The sequence below is a fragment of the Benincasa hispida genome, chromosome 9 (assembly GCF_027475165.1).
Source record: "Benincasa hispida cultivar pf3 chromosome 9, pf3_genome.v1.1, whole genome shotgun sequence".
NCBI classification, from domain to species: domain Eukaryota; kingdom Viridiplantae; phylum Streptophyta; class Magnoliopsida; order Cucurbitales; family Cucurbitaceae; genus Benincasa; species Benincasa hispida.
Window position 1 is genome coordinate 11,492,447 of NC_143486.1, and position 18,670 is coordinate 11,511,116.

The 18,670-nt window shown below is 38.5% G+C and overlaps 1 protein-coding gene across 3 annotated transcripts in view; it reads left to right on the forward strand.

The window, feature by feature from the left end:
* Positions 1-18,670, forward strand: part of NUDT3 (nudix hydrolase homolog 3) — an 88,843-nt gene that overhangs the window by 54,366 nt on the left and 15,807 nt on the right. The window contains exons 6-13 of one of the 3 annotated variants that reach the window (XM_039042611.2): positions 1,244-1,325; positions 7,799-7,855; positions 7,937-8,023; positions 10,556-10,662; positions 10,903-11,074; positions 11,187-11,440; positions 11,543-11,624; positions 18,315-18,380. In XM_039042611.2, the coding sequence (XP_038898539.2) occupies positions 1,244-1,325; positions 7,799-7,855; positions 7,937-8,023; positions 10,556-10,662; positions 10,903-11,074; positions 11,187-11,440; positions 11,543-11,624; positions 18,315-18,380 (907 nt within the window). The remainder of the gene's footprint in view (positions 1-1,243; positions 1,326-7,798; positions 7,856-7,936; positions 8,024-10,555; positions 10,663-10,902; positions 11,075-11,186; positions 11,441-11,542; positions 11,625-18,314; positions 18,381-18,670) is intronic. The other 2 variants (XM_039042612.2, XM_090317627.1) reach the window with 2 other exon arrangements.

Genomic DNA, 18,670 nt, shown 5'->3' on the forward strand with positions numbered 1-18,670 from the left:
CGATTGCTTAAAGGTGAAGATATCGCCTCCTTTCAAGATTTGCTTGGGGTCATTGCAGCACAGAAAGTTTCAAAAGTTATTGATAGCAAGGTTTGGTCTATCTCCGCCTCGGGTCTCTTTACGGTCAGCTCACTTAGAACATACCTCTCCCACTCCGCCCCAATGGATAAATCGCTATTCTAGGCCCTATGGAAGACTTGCAGTCCAAGAAGAATTAATATTCTTGTCGGGATAATGCTTAGTGGGCAGTTGAACGTAGACTCAGTTTTGCAAAGTAAGATGGCAGCCAACAATATTTCTCCCTCAATTTGCCCTTTGTGTCTAAATTGGTCAGAAGACTCCCTCCACCTTTCCTTTCATTGTTCCTATTCAGCTTGGTGTTGGAATAAGTTGTTGTCCTTCTTCAACATCTCATGGGTTATGTGTAATGACTTTAAAGGAAACTTGCAGCAGCTGTTAGTTGGTATAAACCTTCACAAACCCAGCAATTTTCTATGGTTAAATGCAGTAAAGGCACTGCTGACTGATCTTTGGTTTGAAAGAAACCAGAGGGTGTTCCATGATAAGGTGCTTGGATGTCAAGATCGGTTCGAATCAGCCCGTTGGCTAGCTTCTTCTTGGTGTATCCTCTCCAAGCACTTTAATGCCTACAGTTTATCAGAGTTTAATCTTAATTGGAGGGTGTTTGCCTCCCTCCCAAGTGACGGGATTTAGCCTCTTCAGCATCCAGTGCTTCTCTTAGTTTTTTCATTGTATTTTTCAGAATGTTCATTTAATTATTAGCCCCGTTGTTTGTCCTTTTGGGTTTGTAAAGAAGCTATGCTTCCATTTTAAGCTAGTCTTAGATAATTATTGGATATGATGAGGGCGCTAAGGGGGTGTCAACCTAGTTGCCCGGGTGCGCTAGCTGATCCGTTTTGGCTTTCTGATGTTACTCAGCTCATTGTATAATTCTCTTGTACTTTGAGCTTTTGCTCGACATTCTCTTTAATTAATGAATTGTTTCCGTTTCAAAAAAACTGAAAAAACTTGAACTGAGTTAATGTAGCTAATTCCTAAAAAAAATCGGAAGTTTCTCGAAATGAGGGAAAAAACCAAAATTCCCCCTACCAAGATTTCGAGGCTATTGAAAATTCCCCCTATGACTTGCACACAAGCTTGAAGCTTCTAGGCCTTTCTTGATTTCGGATTGACAAAGTTATTTCTGCACTTGACCCCATTCCCTCCCCGTAAATCTACTTAGGTACAAAGTTGACAATGTGGCACGGAGTTTGACTCTACAAAAGCAATTGCAACGCTATGCTTCTGTTTCACTCAATGTTGAGGTAGCTGTTCTTTTGAATTTAGACTTTCTGACTTATGTCAAAAGATGCCTACGTGTTTTATCTATAATATTTGATTTTAACGATTATGAGTTTGCCATCACTTAATTTTATGGAAGGCTTTTTATTTACGAAATAGGAAAAATATCTAATGTCGAATGTTAAGGTTTATTGTACCTACATTGTTGTTTGTTTAGTTTTTTCACTAAGAGAAATGAAATTACCATTGATCTAACATTTTCAAATGAATAGAACCAGGAGACAACTGGGTAGATGGTTATGTATGCCCAATGAAGAATTCAACTGGGTAGATGGTTATGTATGCCCAATGATTTGTGGTTGGTTAAAGTAAAGCCTCTTTGGAATATTAGGGTTTTCTTTAATACAGATTTCTTTTAGATTTTAATATGTATTTCGGCTGACAAGAAAACAGTAGTCATGTTCGAGATGATCCCAATGGTGTCGAAAGTTATCAAACATTAGTTGACTTATTCATGGACATTAAATGTTTGCCATTTTATTAGATGCATTGAGATGGATGATCATATAATTGAAGAGCCACCGACTGCTACTACTAAAAAAAAATGGTTATGTGATGATTCAAGAATGCTTAAACAAATCAATAATTTGAGCATGAGATCATTGGGTTAGTTAGTTATTGCGAATTTGTCAAAGACCTGCTAGAATATTTGGATTTTCTTTATTCTAGAAAAGAGAACATGAGTGTTTTTCGTTGATTTATCATTTATAGATTTAAAATTTAGTGTTTCTAAACAACTTAGACGTGGAAGGTGACAGAAAAATAAAGATCTGATTCTCAAGCTTTCAAAACTCCTCAACATAAGTTACAAAGGCCTACCTTCATGCCCCCTTATAAAAAGTTTTATTTTCGTAAACGTGAGACTTCATTAATATCAAAAGATGCTGATTTTAATCCTGATGTAATTGAAGTTTGCTGCACTCTTGCCCAAGTTCCAGCACTAATTAGAAAACAGCCCAAGATTTCTTGCTCTAACCATGCTGTCACTAGAACGATTATTCCAGTTCCAAATGGAAAATTCAATTAATAAAGGAAATTCCATCCATTGCAAGTCCAAAAAGTCATGTGATTGAGGAAGATTTTGATGATGATTCTTTGGCAAGTGTTAGCAGTGAACAACCAGAAATATTGGTTCCAAATTCGGCCTCAGAACAGGAATATATTAGTTTTGGGAAAGAGGTCGCAGATTTCATTCAAACTCCTTCCTTCAAAAAGTCACTCCAGGTGCTTTCTTGTAGGTTTTCCTTAATTAAGTCTCATCGACTTCCTTCTAAGTTTTCCTCCATAATTGAAGCTTGTGGATTGAAGCACAGTAGGGTTATTCATCACAAATCAATTTAATTTTGTTGGAAATTGGAATCTCGGCAAGTCTTCAATATCCGGAAGAGTGAAGAGTTCTTGTGGTTGTTCTTCTGAAGTTGCTGGTGTAGTTTAAAATGATTTAAAGTGTTTCATTCAGAAGGTGGTTAGAATGTTTTGTCTTTGGGATCCTTTGCATTTCTTTGGCATTCTGATTCCATGTCATGGCCTTTTTATTTGATCGGCATCAAAGTTGTAGTTTTGGCTTCACAGCAGCGGTTTCTTGTTCTATGAAGCTCAAAGTTAGGGGTTCTTCCCTTTCAAGATGTGCGGTCTGAATTTTATTTGTTCTTCACCTCACTTTTTCATTTGTCAGCAGCTGGTTTTATGGATCAGAAGTTTCTTGGCAACTGTTTAGTTAAGTTATAGTTCTATTGTTAGGGTTTTCCATTATTTTAAATATCTTGTTATTTTCCTTTTCAATGCTTTCCTTCTTTGGTCACTCTTGTACACTTATTTATATTCATATCTTTGGTGAATGGAATGGTGTATGTTGGTTCTCTCAAACCTAAGAGTTTTACATGGTATCATAGCACTCTAAAAAAATAGGGTTTTATGGACCTTAGGGTTTGAGAATTTAGAACTCGTTTGTATTACATCTAGGATTTTATGGAGGGGTGAGTTTATACTTTTGCTCACCGTTGCTATCTTCGGTTTGTTTGCCGCCGTTAGCCACAGCCGCCGCGAGAAAAAGAGAGGGTCGTTTTTCTTCACTATTTTTCGACACCGCCCAGTCCATCGAGGAGCCCAACCGCCGATTTACAGAACTGCAAAGTCCGGTATCTATCTGACCAGCGTGTAAGGCTCACGTGCCGCCTTTTTCCTTTTTCTATCAATCCATGCCGGCACGTGCACCGTCGGTTCCCGTTCGTCTTCTGTGGGTTTCCTCGGTTTTATTGATTTTACTTGATGGTGTGTTTGTTTGGGCTATATACTCACTGTTTGTGGTTCATTGAAGAAAAAAACATCTCTTTAGTAAATTAGGGTTTGCTTCTCTTCTGTCCGGTGTTTCTTTTTTGAGGTAATGGTTGATAAGAAAAAAGTAGTCATGTCTAAGATGGTTCCTATGGTGTTAAAAGTAACTGAACACAAGTTGAATGGATCCAACTATTATTCATGGAGATCAAATGTTCGCCATTTTATTAGGAGCATTGAGATGGATGATCACATCACGAAAGAGCCACCAATTGATGCTACTAAAAAGATTTGATGATGGGATGATTCAAGAGTGCTTCTAAAAATCAAGAATTCTATTGATCATGATATCATTGAATTAGTAAATCACTGCAAATCAATTGAGGAACTATTGGAATATTTGGATTTTCTTTATTCTGGGAAAAAGAACATTAATAGAGTGTTTGATGTTTGTAAGACTTTATATCAACCTGATCAAGGAGAAAAATCTCTTACAAGCTACTTTATGGAGGTAAAGAAAATACATGTGCGGAATCAAATGCCTTGATGCCAATTAGTATGGATCCAAAAGTTCTAATGGCTAAACGTGAAAAGTTGTTTATCATGAGTTTTTTAGTAGGTCTTGCACCTAAATATGAGATGGCCAAAGATCAAGTGTTGTCAAGCTCAAACATCTCATCGTTGGAAGAAGCTTATACTCGAATACTTCGTATAGAGAAGCCACATGCAGTATATTATCTGATTCTAGCAGTGCTTTGATTGACAAATGATTATAGAGGTAATAAGGGGGTTGAATCAAATAGCTCCAAAGGTCATCCCAATAACCAAAGATCAAATTCAGGAGGTGTTGTTTGCTATTACTATCGTAAACTTGGCCATGTGAAACGTGAATGCAAAAGATTGATGAATAAGGGTCAGAGGGTGCCATCTGTACATGTCGCTTCTACTCCTGATAATCTTGATAAGTCAATTACGATTTCTGCAAAGGAGTTTGCTAAATTTCAACAATATCAAGAGTCATTGACGGCATCATCTTCTACTCCCATTACGGCCATCATGGAAATAGGTAACATCTCTAAATGCCTTCTTTCCTCCACATCAAAATGGTTCATTGACTCTGGCACTACAGACCATATGACAGGTAACCTCAGTTTATTCTCTAACCTTTGTACATCGACCTCGTCACCTAATGTCACTATAACTGATGGAACATCCACTCCTGTTTTAGGATCAGGAACCGTCCATCTTACTGAATCAATTTCTTTGTCATCAGTTTTAAATTTACCACATTTCTCTTTTAATTTGATTTTGGTCAGTAAACTCACTCGTGATTTTCATTATTATGTCTCCTTTTTTCTTGGTTATTGCTTATTTCAGGATCTTATGACGAAGTAGACTATTGGTAAAGGGAGCGAATTTGGAGGTCTTTACATCTTTGAACCACAAATACCTATAGCCATCACATGCTCTAGCATGTTGTCTCCCTTTGAAGAACATTGTCGTTTGGGTCATCCGTTTATCTCTGTGTCGTTTGGGTCATCACATGCTCTAGCACTCAAGTCTTATTTAGATGCCCATGCATTCTTCATCAATGCTCTTGTGTCGATACTCCATCTCAAAATGGGGTTGCAGAACGAAAGAATCGTCATTTCCTTGAGACAACCAGAGCCTTGATGAGATGCATGTTCCAAAATCCCTTTGGGTTGATGTTGTTTCCACAGCTTGTTCCTTAATAAATCGCATGCCCCCTTCCATCTTAAGGGTGAGATACCTTTTCGTACTTTATGCCCCAAACAACATTTGTTTCCCATTCCACCCAAAATATTTGGTTGTACCTGCTTTGTTCAGGATGTTCGGCCTCAACATACCAAGCTAGATCCAAAGTTCTTGAAATGTGTTTTCCTTTGGTTATTCCCGTGTTCAAAAGGGGTATCGATGTTATTGTCCTAGTCTAAATAAATATTTTATCTCTCATGATGTCACGTTTTTTGAACATTCCGTATTTTTTTTCATCGTCATCTTTCTCTTCGAATAAGAGCTAGAGGGAGTACAAGGAATTAGAGGATGATTTCCTTGTCTACACAATTGTTTCCCCTTTCGATCCTCTGCCTAATTCATCTCTACCTGTGGCTACCTCTATTCTTCCGTCCATTGTTAAGGTCTATACTCGACGACAACTTCCTTTAGTTCCATGCTCTGTACCAGAGTCTTCTTTGTCATTGAATTCAGAAACAAGTGATGATCTTCCTATTGCTCTTCGTAAAGGTAAATGTAAGTGTGCTCATCCTATTTCCTCTTTTGTTTCATATAACCATTTGTCGTCTTCCACATATTCATTCATTTCATCCTTAGAGTCTATATCCATCCCTAAAATTATTCATGAAGCTTTGTCTCATCCTGGTTGGTGTGCCGCAATGGTGGAGAAGATGACTGCCTTAAATGATAATTATACTTGGGATTTAGTTTATCTCCCTGCAGGAAAGAAGACTATCGGTTGCAAATGGGTGTTTGCCGTTAAAGTCAATCCTGATGGTTCTATTGCTTGGTTAAAAGCACGCCTTGTAGTGAAAGGCTATGCACAAACTTATGGCGTTATGCTGGAACTTTTTCTCTAGTAGCAAAAATGGCATCTGTGAGGTTGTTTATTGCATTAGCTTCAATCAATCATTGGCCTTAACATTAACTTGATATTAAAAATGCATTTCTTCATGGTGATCTTCAAGAAGGGGTGTATATGGAGCAACCACCAGGGTATGTTGCTTAGGGGAAGAATGGAATGGTGTGTCGCCTTCGTAAATTTTTGAATGGATTAAAGCAGAGTCCACGGGCTTGGTTTGGTAAATTTAGTCAAGTGATTGAAAGCTTTGGGATGTGGAAGAGCACGTCAGATCATTCGGTCTTTTTTAAGAGATCCGAGGGTGGTGTCATCTTGTTAGTCGTATTTGTTTATGATATTGTGATTACTGGTGATGATGCTTTAGGTATCTAGTCCCTAAAGACCTTTCTTTATAGTCAATTCCATTCAAAAGATTTGGGCATGTTGAAATACTTCTTAGGAATTGAGGTAATAAAAAGCAAGAAAGGAATAATATTATCACACAGAAAAAATGTACTTGACTTGTTGACTGAAACAAAGAAGTTAGGGGCTAAGCCATGTAGTACCCCAATGATGCCCAACTTATAGCTCACGAAAGATGGAGAATTGCTAAAAGATCCTGAAAGATATAGGAGGTTAGTGGGAAAACTTAATTACCTTACAGTGACTCGACCCGACATAGCCTATTTAGTGAGTATTGTGAATCGGTACATATCATGCTCCTGGGCGTGGCTTATTATATAAGGATTATGGTCGTACTAATATTGAATGTTTCTCAAGCACCGATTGGGCAGGATCTAAAGAAGACAGATGATCAACTTCAAGATATTGTGTTTTTATTGGTGGTATTTGATTTCTTGGAAGAGTAAGAAGCAAACTGGAGAACAATTAGGAGATATCTTAACGAAAGCATTGAATGGAACATGTATAGATTATCTATGTAACAAGTTGGGCATGATTAACATATATACTCCAACTTGAGGGGGAGTGTTATAGTTCTATTGTTAGGATTTTCCATTATTGTTAATATCTTGTTATATTTTCCTCTTCTATACTTTCCTTCTTTGGTCACTCTTGTACACTTGTATATATTCATATCTTTGGTGAACGGAGTGGTGTATTCTAGTTCTCTCAAACCTAAGAGTTTTGCGAGTTCTTAACATTATCTCTTTCCATCAGCTCATCAATCAATTTTTGTGCTTGAAACTGTAGTCTTCTCTCCATCTGTAGAGGGTTTTTGGGAGCTCAATTGGCTTGCTTGTCTTGAAGTTCAAGATTATCGTTTCTTATCGTTGTTCCTCTTCTTTGTTTTAAGAGTTTTCTCTCCAGATTTGTTTTTATGGAGGCCCTGTATTTTTCATGCCCTTTCTCGTTCCTATTGGGTTTGTACTCTCTTGTTTTCTGGTTCTTCGCTTTGTCTTCTTGTAATTTGTGCATTAGTCTCTTTTCATTTTATCAATGAAAAGTTATGTCCTTTCAAAAAAAAAAAAAAAAAACAAAGAAAACAACTTAGACATGGAAATACTGGTATTGAAACAGAAATTTGTCAATTCTCAATACAAACAGGAACTTAGAAAAATATACAGTGATTCGTTGAAGAAATTCATTCCTTATGTTGACCGGGTATTCCAATAACCTTTTATTGTCTGGTTTTCTATCTACCCATGTTTATCTTAAATAATGAGTATGTTTTCTTCTCTGTAGTTGGTAGGGCTTACAGATGCAGATAAAGGGGCTCTGGATTTACTAATCAAGGCTGCGGCAATTATGGATGAAATATTCTACCTGCAGGTTCGCATATACATTTTATTAAGTAATCTTGTAGGGAAGACTTTTACAGCTTGCTTGCTTTAATTTTGTGAGCCTAGGAAACATACAATATGTGGTTAAGACTTAAGAGGCTGTGCTGAAAAGATCTACAATGTTCTTTGATTAAAAGAATAATGCTCATCTCATGGTGAGAATTCCTTTCCATCATTGAATCCAATCACAAAATATGTTATATGATCGGATGTATCTCAAGTGACACTGAATTTATTCTATATACATAGATGGCTGACATAATTTAAGCAGGATTATATCTACTTCAAGGTTGTTATGTTTTAGCATACTAAGCAATACCATTAAGACAAGGATGATATATATATATGGAAACAAGCCTTTTCATTGAATTAATGAAATGAGACTAATGCTCAAGATACAAAATAGGCAACATAACAAAAGACTAATCAACATATGAAATTCAAGAACAGTGCAAGGACTTAGCAAGAAAAGTAGACTAAATTACTAACTGATAGAAGAAGTAAATGTATTCCAATTTAAGCTAATGTCTTCAAGGATGATATTTTAAGCCTGTATAGACTGGTTGTCAGGGGCATATTTATCATTTCCTAGTTGTTTTAATTATTCGCCAGGTTTTTTCTCTTGACAGGAGTCTTTTCTTGTAGGTTAAGTTTTTGCTGTGTATTCTTTCATTTTCCTCTCAATAAAAATCAATTTTTCTAGAAACAAAAAGAGAATTAAAAAAAAAAAAAAAAATCTGTTGGAGGTAAAAATGCTTGGTCCGATTTGCAAAAGTGATTTGGGGGCAAAGAAGAAACTAGAAAGTACTCACACTGAAGTTGAATTCACATGGAAGAGAATAGATTTGGGGTTAAATCTTTTTGTATATATTTTTTTTTATCCCTCAATGAAAGCTTGGCAGTATTAGTTTTATTTTATTTCGAGTATGAAAGCTTGGTTTTTCATTAAAAAAAAAAATCTCTGTGCTTATGAACAAGCAAAAACCCATCATAAAGTGGACATTAGACAACATGGGGCATGTTAGAGTTCAACCCCGCAAAAAGGAAGGGCTGAAAGACTTGGAAGAATTAGGGCTGGGCTATGGGCCATTCCATGTAAATGGTTGTTTTATCTAAGAGATGAAAATTAAAAAGAGAGGGTTGCCAACTTTTACGGATTTTGCTCCTGGTACAAAGTGTGTTTCAAGGATCGAGTAATGATAGGTAGATTGGCGTGGTGTATTTATCATTATGTAGTAAATGTGTTAAGAAGGGAGTGATGATAAATATGTGGGTTAAGGGAGTCCAGGTTGGGTAAAAATTGAGCTAATATTTGATGATTGGGATTGGGAGATTGGGGTAGGGGCCTTGGGGAAAGGCTCTCCAATTTCTTCTTCAGTTTGACTTTGATTCCTATCAGATTATTACTTTATAGATGTCCCTGATGCTTAATTGTGGCCGTTAGCTTTATCAACTTCCAGCAAAGGCAGCGCCTGAATGTTAAGGATCCTTTTATTAATTTTTTCTATGAACCCAATATGGGAATTGGGAATCGTTTCGCAGTGAAGGGTTATAGAAAGTCATACTTTCCCACGGTTGATTAAGGGAGATACGCTAAGACCCCGTTTTACTTAATAGTTGGAAGAATGAGGGAGAAACAAAATGGGAAAAAAATTTGTATGGTGAGAACAAAATTTCTGATATCACACTTACTAAAATTATTTTGAAGTTGAAGTTTGAATGGAGAGTACTTTATTGTTTTCTAATTTTAATCAATAGAACCACATTTAAATTGGTATGGGATTGATGTAGGTTGGTTAGATCATTTAGGGTTATCATTGTAATCTAACATGTGTCTTTTATTTAACCACCTTTGTAATTAAAGCCTATTACCCCATGTATAAAGAGCCAAAGGCTAAGGCTCCCCGTTTTGTGAAAAACTTTTCCAAAGATTATTAAATACTGTCCTAAGACTTTTTGGCTCCACTAGACTTAAAAACCAAGGATTAAGACGATAACTTAAAGTGACAGAGAGCAAATGAGAAGCAACAGTTGACTGTAAATGCTTGATGATTTTGTGTTACAGCGAATGGGTATAAATACCCTAAAATTTACAAGAGAGGGGCAATAACAAAGGCCACGTAAACAATCCTAACCACATAACAGCTTGTACAACTAAAAAGCTGAAGAATAACCTATATAATATTTATTGCAGAGTGGTAGCATCTGCCAAATTGAATGGTTAATGGAAATATTTCCATTTTCCATTCAATTTTATTGCGGAACTCACCAATTGGAAATCATTTTTCATTCTTTCATGAATTTAGTAAACTATAGGAACGAGAATGTGGGAGAATGCTCCGTTCCATCTTTCTCTTTTCACTGTAAAGAGAAGATCGACTTTATCCTTTCCTTGTTTCTATCTTTTTCATCGGACCTTCCTAAATAAGAAAGCTGTAAATGAAGCTGTTTTGTTCTTTAAATTGTTGATTGATGGTGATGACTTTGTCTAGAATTTTTGGTTTCATATTATTATTTCCAGGTTTGGTACAGTAATCCATATTTAAGAGATTGGTTGGAGAAGCATGCTGCTGCATCACAGTTGGACAAACTGAAGTGGGCCTATTATCTGATTAATAAGACTCCATGGTATGTCTTCTGCAGATTAGTTATAGTTTTTGAACGTCTATGCTCTTTCTGCTTATGCGTGTACTAATGTGGAGTCAGGGTTGGGCTTGTTGAAAGTTGCTGCTTTCTGTATTCTGCACTGTGCTAAATCTTAATTTGTTTAAAAAAAAATTCATGATAAGTCTTCTTTAGCTATTTTGCTTTCTTAAATGCTGTGTATGGATTGATTTCTCCCCTATGAATACGTTCCATTTTCAACAGGTCATGCCTTGATGAAAATGAGGCATATCTGACTACTGCAGATTCAGCAATAAAGTTGCTTTCTGAAGCCACTAGGCCAGTTAATGGTTGGAAGGGTCTGGAATATAAAGCGGCATTTCCATCTCAGAAACCTCCTGGTGCAAACTTCTACCCTCCTGACATGGACAAGATGGTATGCAATGATTATACTTAGCTTGATTAGGACTTAAATTGATATGCATTCATATAAAAGAAAAGAAAAAAAAAAGATGCAGTGAGTGCAACTTCTTGTTACAATCTTGTAGGAATTCATACGATGGAAGGACAGTCTGACGGAGGACCAGCAAAATGTTGTTGCAGGATTCTTCAGCGTCATTAGAAGACATAGTGAATCTAGTTCAGATTTGTCTATTGGCAGTAGTAGTCTTGGTAGCATAAATCGTTTGGAGGGTTCTACATATAATTTGTATAATGTACCTTTTTCCCAAGAATATAATTCTTTTCTATCAGAAGCTGCTGAGTTATTACATAAAGCAGGAGATATAACTAGCTCTCCCAGGTAAGAGTTTTCATAATTTTACATTTCACTTTTATTTTCTTAATATCTGAATCTATACCATTATGCTTACAATGTTTTCTGAAATCTATTTCCTTTCTATAGTTTGCAGAGGTTACTGCATAGCAAGGCTGACGCATTCCTCTCAAATGATTACTATGAATCAGATATAGCATGGATGGAATTGGTTAGTTTAGCAAGTCCGTTACATTTGCAAAGTGATGCTGTGAATGCATTATATATTTAGTTAATTTGTTAGACATGTATTGCTTGCAATTGGGATCCTGGACGTGAATGTATAGGAATTTCTAGCTACAATTCTCATTTCCAATGTATCAGTTAATTAAAAGACTAGAAATTTAGAAGAATTTCCTATGATTTGAACAATTCCAAGAAGATGTATATTGTACGCTATAACAAAGAATTTTGATCTGTCAACTTATTCTCAAATATTCCTTGATTTTTTGACATGGATTGCTTGCACTTGGCGATCCTGAAAGTGAATGTATATGAATTTCTAGGTACAGTTCTCATTTCTAATGTATCAGTTCATTAAAAGACTGGAAATATAGAAGAATTTCCTATTATTTGAACAATACCAAGAAGATGTATATTGTTAATTATACGCTATTACGAAAAATTTTGATGTTTCAACTTATTTTCAAATATTCCTTGATTTTTTTAGTGAGTTTTGTTTTGCTTTGTTTTTCTTTTTTGGGTTGAATACTTTGAATCGTCAAAAAGCATGAACTTGTCTGATTTTCCAATCTGCATGACAATAAATATCTCAAAATGTGAGATCCTACATTGCGTTTGACTTGTTAGGGTTCTCTTCCCTGTTCACCCTCTACATAGTCCCCCCAAATTAAGAATAAAAATCTCTCATCGTGGTTTTTCTCCCTGATCTAGGGTTTTCACGTAACTCTGTATCTTTTCTCTCTTCTACCTTTTTTTCAATATGGTATCAGAGCATGGCGACGAAACCCTGGCCGTCATCGATGAGAACAAACCAGAGACTCCGACAGCAATCTCCGTTGGAATGGGTGGAGCCATGAACACCGAAGTTGCCGCAGCCATACGAGAAGCCGTTGAGCATTATTTCCATGCCGCGCTGCCTCAAATCATCCAATCAATGTCAGATCCGAGCTCTAGCCGTTGGGCATCCTTAGCCGATCCGACCGGTCAAACCCACAGAGCCGATCGAAGCTCCAGTCGCACGGATTTGAGCTCCAGCGCCGCGATCCAGTCGCCGCTGTCCCTCCCTTACGCAGTCGTCGATCGCGACTTCTTCGCCCGCGACCCAGCCGATCCCTCGCGCGTCTGTTCTCCTCAGATCCAACCGGTGCAGGGAAACTCCACCACGGAGCCATCGATCACGATGCAGCTGCTAGCCATGGGTGTTTCCTCGCAGCCCTTGTTCGCAACCTAGCTGTCAATCTCTGATCTGCACCCCCTGTTCGCGAATCAACCGCCAGCCACAGCCCTCCTGTCGGACTGATCCTTCGCCACGTGGATGACCCAGACCTTCTTGCCGTCTCAGCCGGTCCAGCCAAGACCGGTCCAGCTGGTCCAACCAAACCACCCGGTCCAGCCAAACTAGCATATTCAGACCGTGCCATTCCAGCCTAGCCCCTCCTTTGATCCATCCTCCAGCCAAAATGAGACTATTTTTTGGGGGATATATGGGCAAAACCAACCTACGGCAAATTTTGGTGGAACCTTTGGTTTTCAACAATAACTGGCAAACTTACAGCAACAGATATCGGCACTTGGGACAGCTGTTAGATCCACGACACCTTCGACTGGCTTTCATCCACATACACATTAAGACTTCCCTTTATGCTCAGAAATACCGGTAAATGCTTACTCTACTTTACCTTTAGCAAATATTATGTCTGGTTCTGTGGGGAAACTCTGTAGGTATTTCTATTGGCGAGAAACTTAACAACCAAAATTACTTCTCTTGGTCTCAATCGGTGAAAATGGTCCTTGAGGAACAACACAAGTTCAGGTATCTAACTAGAGAGATACCAAGACCGAACCCTTGGGATCCCCAAGAACGTATATGGAAAGGGGAGGATTCCTTTCTTCTCTTGATTCTGATAAACAGCATGGAACCCCAGATTGGGAAGCTGCTTCTGTACTCAGCTTTCGCTCGGGATATTTGGGAAGCTGTCCAGAAGCTATATTTGAAGAGGCAAAATGCCTCACGTCTTTATACCTTGAGGAAACATGTACACGAGTGCAAACAAGGGACTCTTGACGTAATGTCTTATTTCAATAAACTGTCCTTGTTGTGGCAAAAAATGGATTTATGCCGCAAAGTCGTGTGGAATTGTTCAGTCGACGAGGTTCAGTACTCAAAGATTGAGAAGGCGGACCGCGTATATGATTTTCTAGCTGGCTTAAACCCTAAATTTGATAGTGTCCGAAGTCGAATTTTGGGACAAAGACCAATATTGTCTCTGATGGAAGTGTACTCAGAAGTCAGATTAGAAGAGGACAGAACCAGTGCTATGAGTGGTACTAGCACCACCCACTTAGACTGCTGCGTTTGGGACCAAGTCCTCTGGATCAGAGAGTGACAAACAGATCGGAAAATCACCACCAATCTATGAGCACTGTAAGAAACCGTGGCACACCAAAGATCAGTACTGGAAGTTACACGGTCGTCCACCGAATGGCAAGCGACGCCCTCCAAATGATAAGTTTAAAACTGGTCGAGCCCTTGTCAGTGAAATAGGGGATGGTACATCACCAGTCACCAGCCAGGTGGAGTCAGGTACGATTGGAACCGGCAATGTCGCACAATCAGGTACTTATCAGTCGTTTAGCTTCTTGGTTGAAGGAGATGAATCCTGGATTCTTGACTCAGGAGCAACAGACCATCTAACTGGATCATCTGATCAATTCCTCTCTTATTATCCAAGTGCGGGGAACGAGAGAATACGAATTGCAGATGGGTCCTTTGCCTCCGTTGCTGTGAAGAGTCACTTATCTCCAATTCAAGGGTTAATTTTACAAAATGTCTTGCATGTGCCAAAGATATCTTATAACCTGTTGTCCATCAATAAAATAACCAGAGATCTGAATTGCAATGTCGTTTTCTCACCTGACAATGTTTTATTTCAGAACTTGAGCTCAGGGAAGACGATTGGCACTGCTCGACAGCTGACACAATAGGGGGCTCTGCTTCCTCTCGGAGGATGCTTCCTCTAGAAGTTCATCTAGCACTTGTTTATTGTCTTCTCTTATTATTTCTGAAACTGATTTCTTATTATGGCATTTTATCTTGAACATCCAAATTTTCATTATATGAAGTGTCTGTTTCCTCATTTGTTTCGTAATGTTAATGTTTCATCTTTATCTTGCGATGTGTGTATTCGTGCAAAACAACCTCAGGTGTCCTTTACTTCACAACCTTACAAATCTTCCCGGCCTTTCCACCTAATACATAGTGACGTGTGGGGCCCATCTAATATCACAACCGTGTCGGGTAAACAGTGGTTTGTTACCTTCATAGATGATCACACCCGTCTTACATGGGTGCGGATAAGTTCGAAGTGACTACAGTCTTTCAACAATTTTACACCACCATCGAAACCCAATTCAATGCCAAAATTACTATCCTTCGGAGTGACAATGGTCGTGAGTTTGTTAACCAGTCCTTCTGTGATTTTCTAGTCTCTAAAGGTATCATTCACTAGAACTCCTGTGCCTATCCACCACAACAGAATGGGGTGGCCGAACGGAAAAATCGTCATCTTATTGAGGTTGCTCGGGCCCTCATGGTCCCTGCGTCCCTACCCTCGTACCTATGGGGAGATGCGGTACTCACTGCAGCCCATCTCATAAATCGGATGCCTTCCCGTGTGCTCAAGTTCCAAACTCCCTTAGTTTATTTCAAAGAGTCCTCTTCTACCCATCTTTTCCCAGATGTTCCTCTTCGGGTGTTTGGGTGCACGGTTTTTGTCCATAATCACGGTACCCATAGTAAGTTCGCTCCTAGGGCCCAAAAATGTGTCTTTGTTGGGTATCCGCTCTATCAACGGGGCTACAAGTGTTACCAACCTTCTTCTCGAAAGTACTTTGTCACCATGGATGCCACCTTTCAAGAAGACAAACCTTTCTTCCCGTTAGTCCTCTTCAGGGGGAGACTCCGAGTGAAGAGGCTAACACATCGTCCGTTTATTCCATTCCCGTAGACCTGTTTCTTAAACCCATTCTAGACACTAATGATCCTGTTCTTCCTACAAAACAAGTTCCTTGGATAACCTACTATCGGAAGAATCTCCGAAAGGAAATAGTCCCCGAAATAGTTCCCCTGTTTCTCCGCCGGAAGGTGTTCAATAGTCGGAACCAGAGTCAACTCAAGGAAACCATACTCTTGATGATAATAAATATGTTGAAAGTAATGCAGTGAACTCTGGCGATGCAACGAACTTTGGTGAAGTTAGGGAGGATGAGAGCAATGAATTTCCACCTGATGATGCACAGGAAACTGAAAATGTGCAGCAGATGAATGCGAAGGAAAAGGTTGACAGGACCAGTGAGATTGATGCTACCCTGGACTTACCGATTGCTCTACGAAAGGGCACGAGGTCATGCACCAAGTATTCTATGAAAAACTTCTTATCTTACAATAGCTTGTCAACAAGATTCAAGGCCTTCACCACTAGTTTGGACACCGTGATAATTCCAAGGAATGTGTACAAGGCTCTGGAAATCCTTGAATGGCGAGCTGCAGTTATGGAGGAGATGCGAGCCCTCAAGACCAACAAAACATAGGATCTAGTTGCTCCTCCGAAAGGTCACAGAAAAGTCGGGTGCAAATGGGTGTTCACCGTCAAATACAAGTCCGATGGGACTCTCGATAGATATAAGGCCAGATTGGTTGCGAAAGAATTCACTCAGACGTATAGGGTGGATTACTCAGAAACCTTCTCGTAGGTGGAAAAACTCAACACTATTCGGGTTCTCCTCTCCGTTGCCGTGAACCTAGACTGGCCCCTACATCAGTTGGACGTGAAAAATGCATTTTTGAATAGTGAGCTGGAATAAGAAGTATATATGACTCCTTCTCCAGGTTTTGAAGCGCAGTTTGGGAGTCAGGTTTGCAAGTTAAAGAAGTCCCTATATGGTCTGAAACAGTCCCCTAGAGCCTGGTTCGATCGGTTCACTACCTTTGTCAAAACCCAGGAATACATTCAGGGGCATTCTGATCACACCCTGTTCATTAAGAAATCAGTACCAAGGAAAGTAGTTGTGTTAATTGTATATGTTGACGATATCATTCTATCAGGGAATGGTTCTGTAGAAATTGACAAGTTGAAGCAGAAGATGGCAGAAGAGTTTGAGATTAAAATCTCGGTAATTTGAGACATTTCCTTGGCATGGAGGTAACGAGATCAGAGGAAGGGATCTTAGTGTCTCAGATGAAATATACATTAGACCTGTTACGAGAGACTGGGATGACTAGATGTAAACCTGCAGATATGCCTGTAGAGGTTAACAGCAATCTGGTAGAATCGGTAGACGACATTCTGGTGAACAAGGAAAGATATCAATGACTTGTAGGGAAGCTGATATATCTCTCACACACCAGACCTGATATTTCATATGTAGTGAGTTTGGTGAGCTAGTTTATGCAGGCCTCGTATGTGAGACACATGGAGGCTGTTACTCGGATTCTAAGATATCTAAAATCGACACCTGGAAAGGGCTTGGTGTTCAGGAAAAATGATAAGAGATGCATTGAAGCCTACACAGACTCAGACTAGGCCGGTTCCATTATTGATAGGAAGTCAACCTTGAGGTATTGTACCTTCGTATGGGGAAATCTAGTCACATGGAGGAGTAAGAAACAGGGTGTCGTGGCTAGAAGTAGTGCCGAAGCTGAATACAGAGCTATGAGCTTGGGCATTTGTGGGGAAATTTGGTTGAAGAAGGTATTAGTAGATCTTCATCAAGAGAGTCATGACCCGATGAGACTCTACTGTGACAACAAGTCTGCCATTAATATTGCTAATAACCTTGTTCAACATGACAGAACCAAACATGTTGAGATAGATCGACATTTCATCAAAGAGAAACTAGACAACGGTAGCATTTGTATCCCCTATGTCCCGTCCAATCAACAGATTGTGGATGTCCTGACCAAGGGGTTACCTAGACAACGGTAGCATTTGCCTCATTGATATTTACGTCCCAACTTGAGGGGAAGTGTTGAAATTGTTATTTAGCCCTAAAGACATTTTAGTCTTTTATTTAGCGTCTACTGTCTAGGGTTTCTCTCATTTGGGTTATTTATACCTCTCCTGTGTTGAGTACTATGTATCAGAAAATTAAGAATAAAAATCTCTTATCGTGGTTTTTCACCCTGATCTAGGGTTTCCACGTAACTCTGTGTCTTTTCTCTCTTCTACTTTTTTTTTCAATAGTTTGCAAAGTTAAAAGCATATTCCACATTCTTCAATGTAAAAATGAATGTTTATACCAAAGCATGTTTCTCCTATAGTTTTTGTACATTTTTCTTTTTCTTATTGATGAATTGTTTAGCTTGAAATATAGCTATATCAATTTTATCATTGCCACATCTGATCTATCTAATTATTAGAATTTAATAATGAATGTAACCGAGTATTATCAGCACCACACCTAGATTTAGATTTGTTTTAGTATTCTTTGTATAAATATGAGTCTTCGAGTTTTGCAATAGATTGCATGTTTTCAATATTAACAATGTGTATATGCAAGTAGTAGACCATTTGAACTTCCTGTTCCTTTTCTCTCACATTGTGTTTCTCCCCGCTACAAAAACTGACCCACAAATTTCTAATTGATACTTCATTCCAAATCTTGGTGTCTTTGATTTTAGGATTCTAAGCTGGATGTAACCATTGGTCCGTATGAGACCTATGAAGATACACTTTTTGGGTATAAGGTACTTATTAACTCAGCTGTTTATTTTGCTTAGACATTTATTGCTTTTACCTTACTAGAATAAGCCGGAGAAGTAGCTTATTGTAACTTTTATGGTTTTGGCTTTTTGGCTTTTTTTTTTCCCCCCGTAAATTTCATGCATCAATGAAATGTCTCTTGTTTGAAATTTAAAAATAAAATGAAAAGAATAAGCCGGATTCAGCCAGCCATGTCTTTGTTTGGTGGCTTGACATTCCTTCGAGAACTTCCTTTTCCTTTAACAAACTATTTTTTCCTTTAAAATGAAAGCAT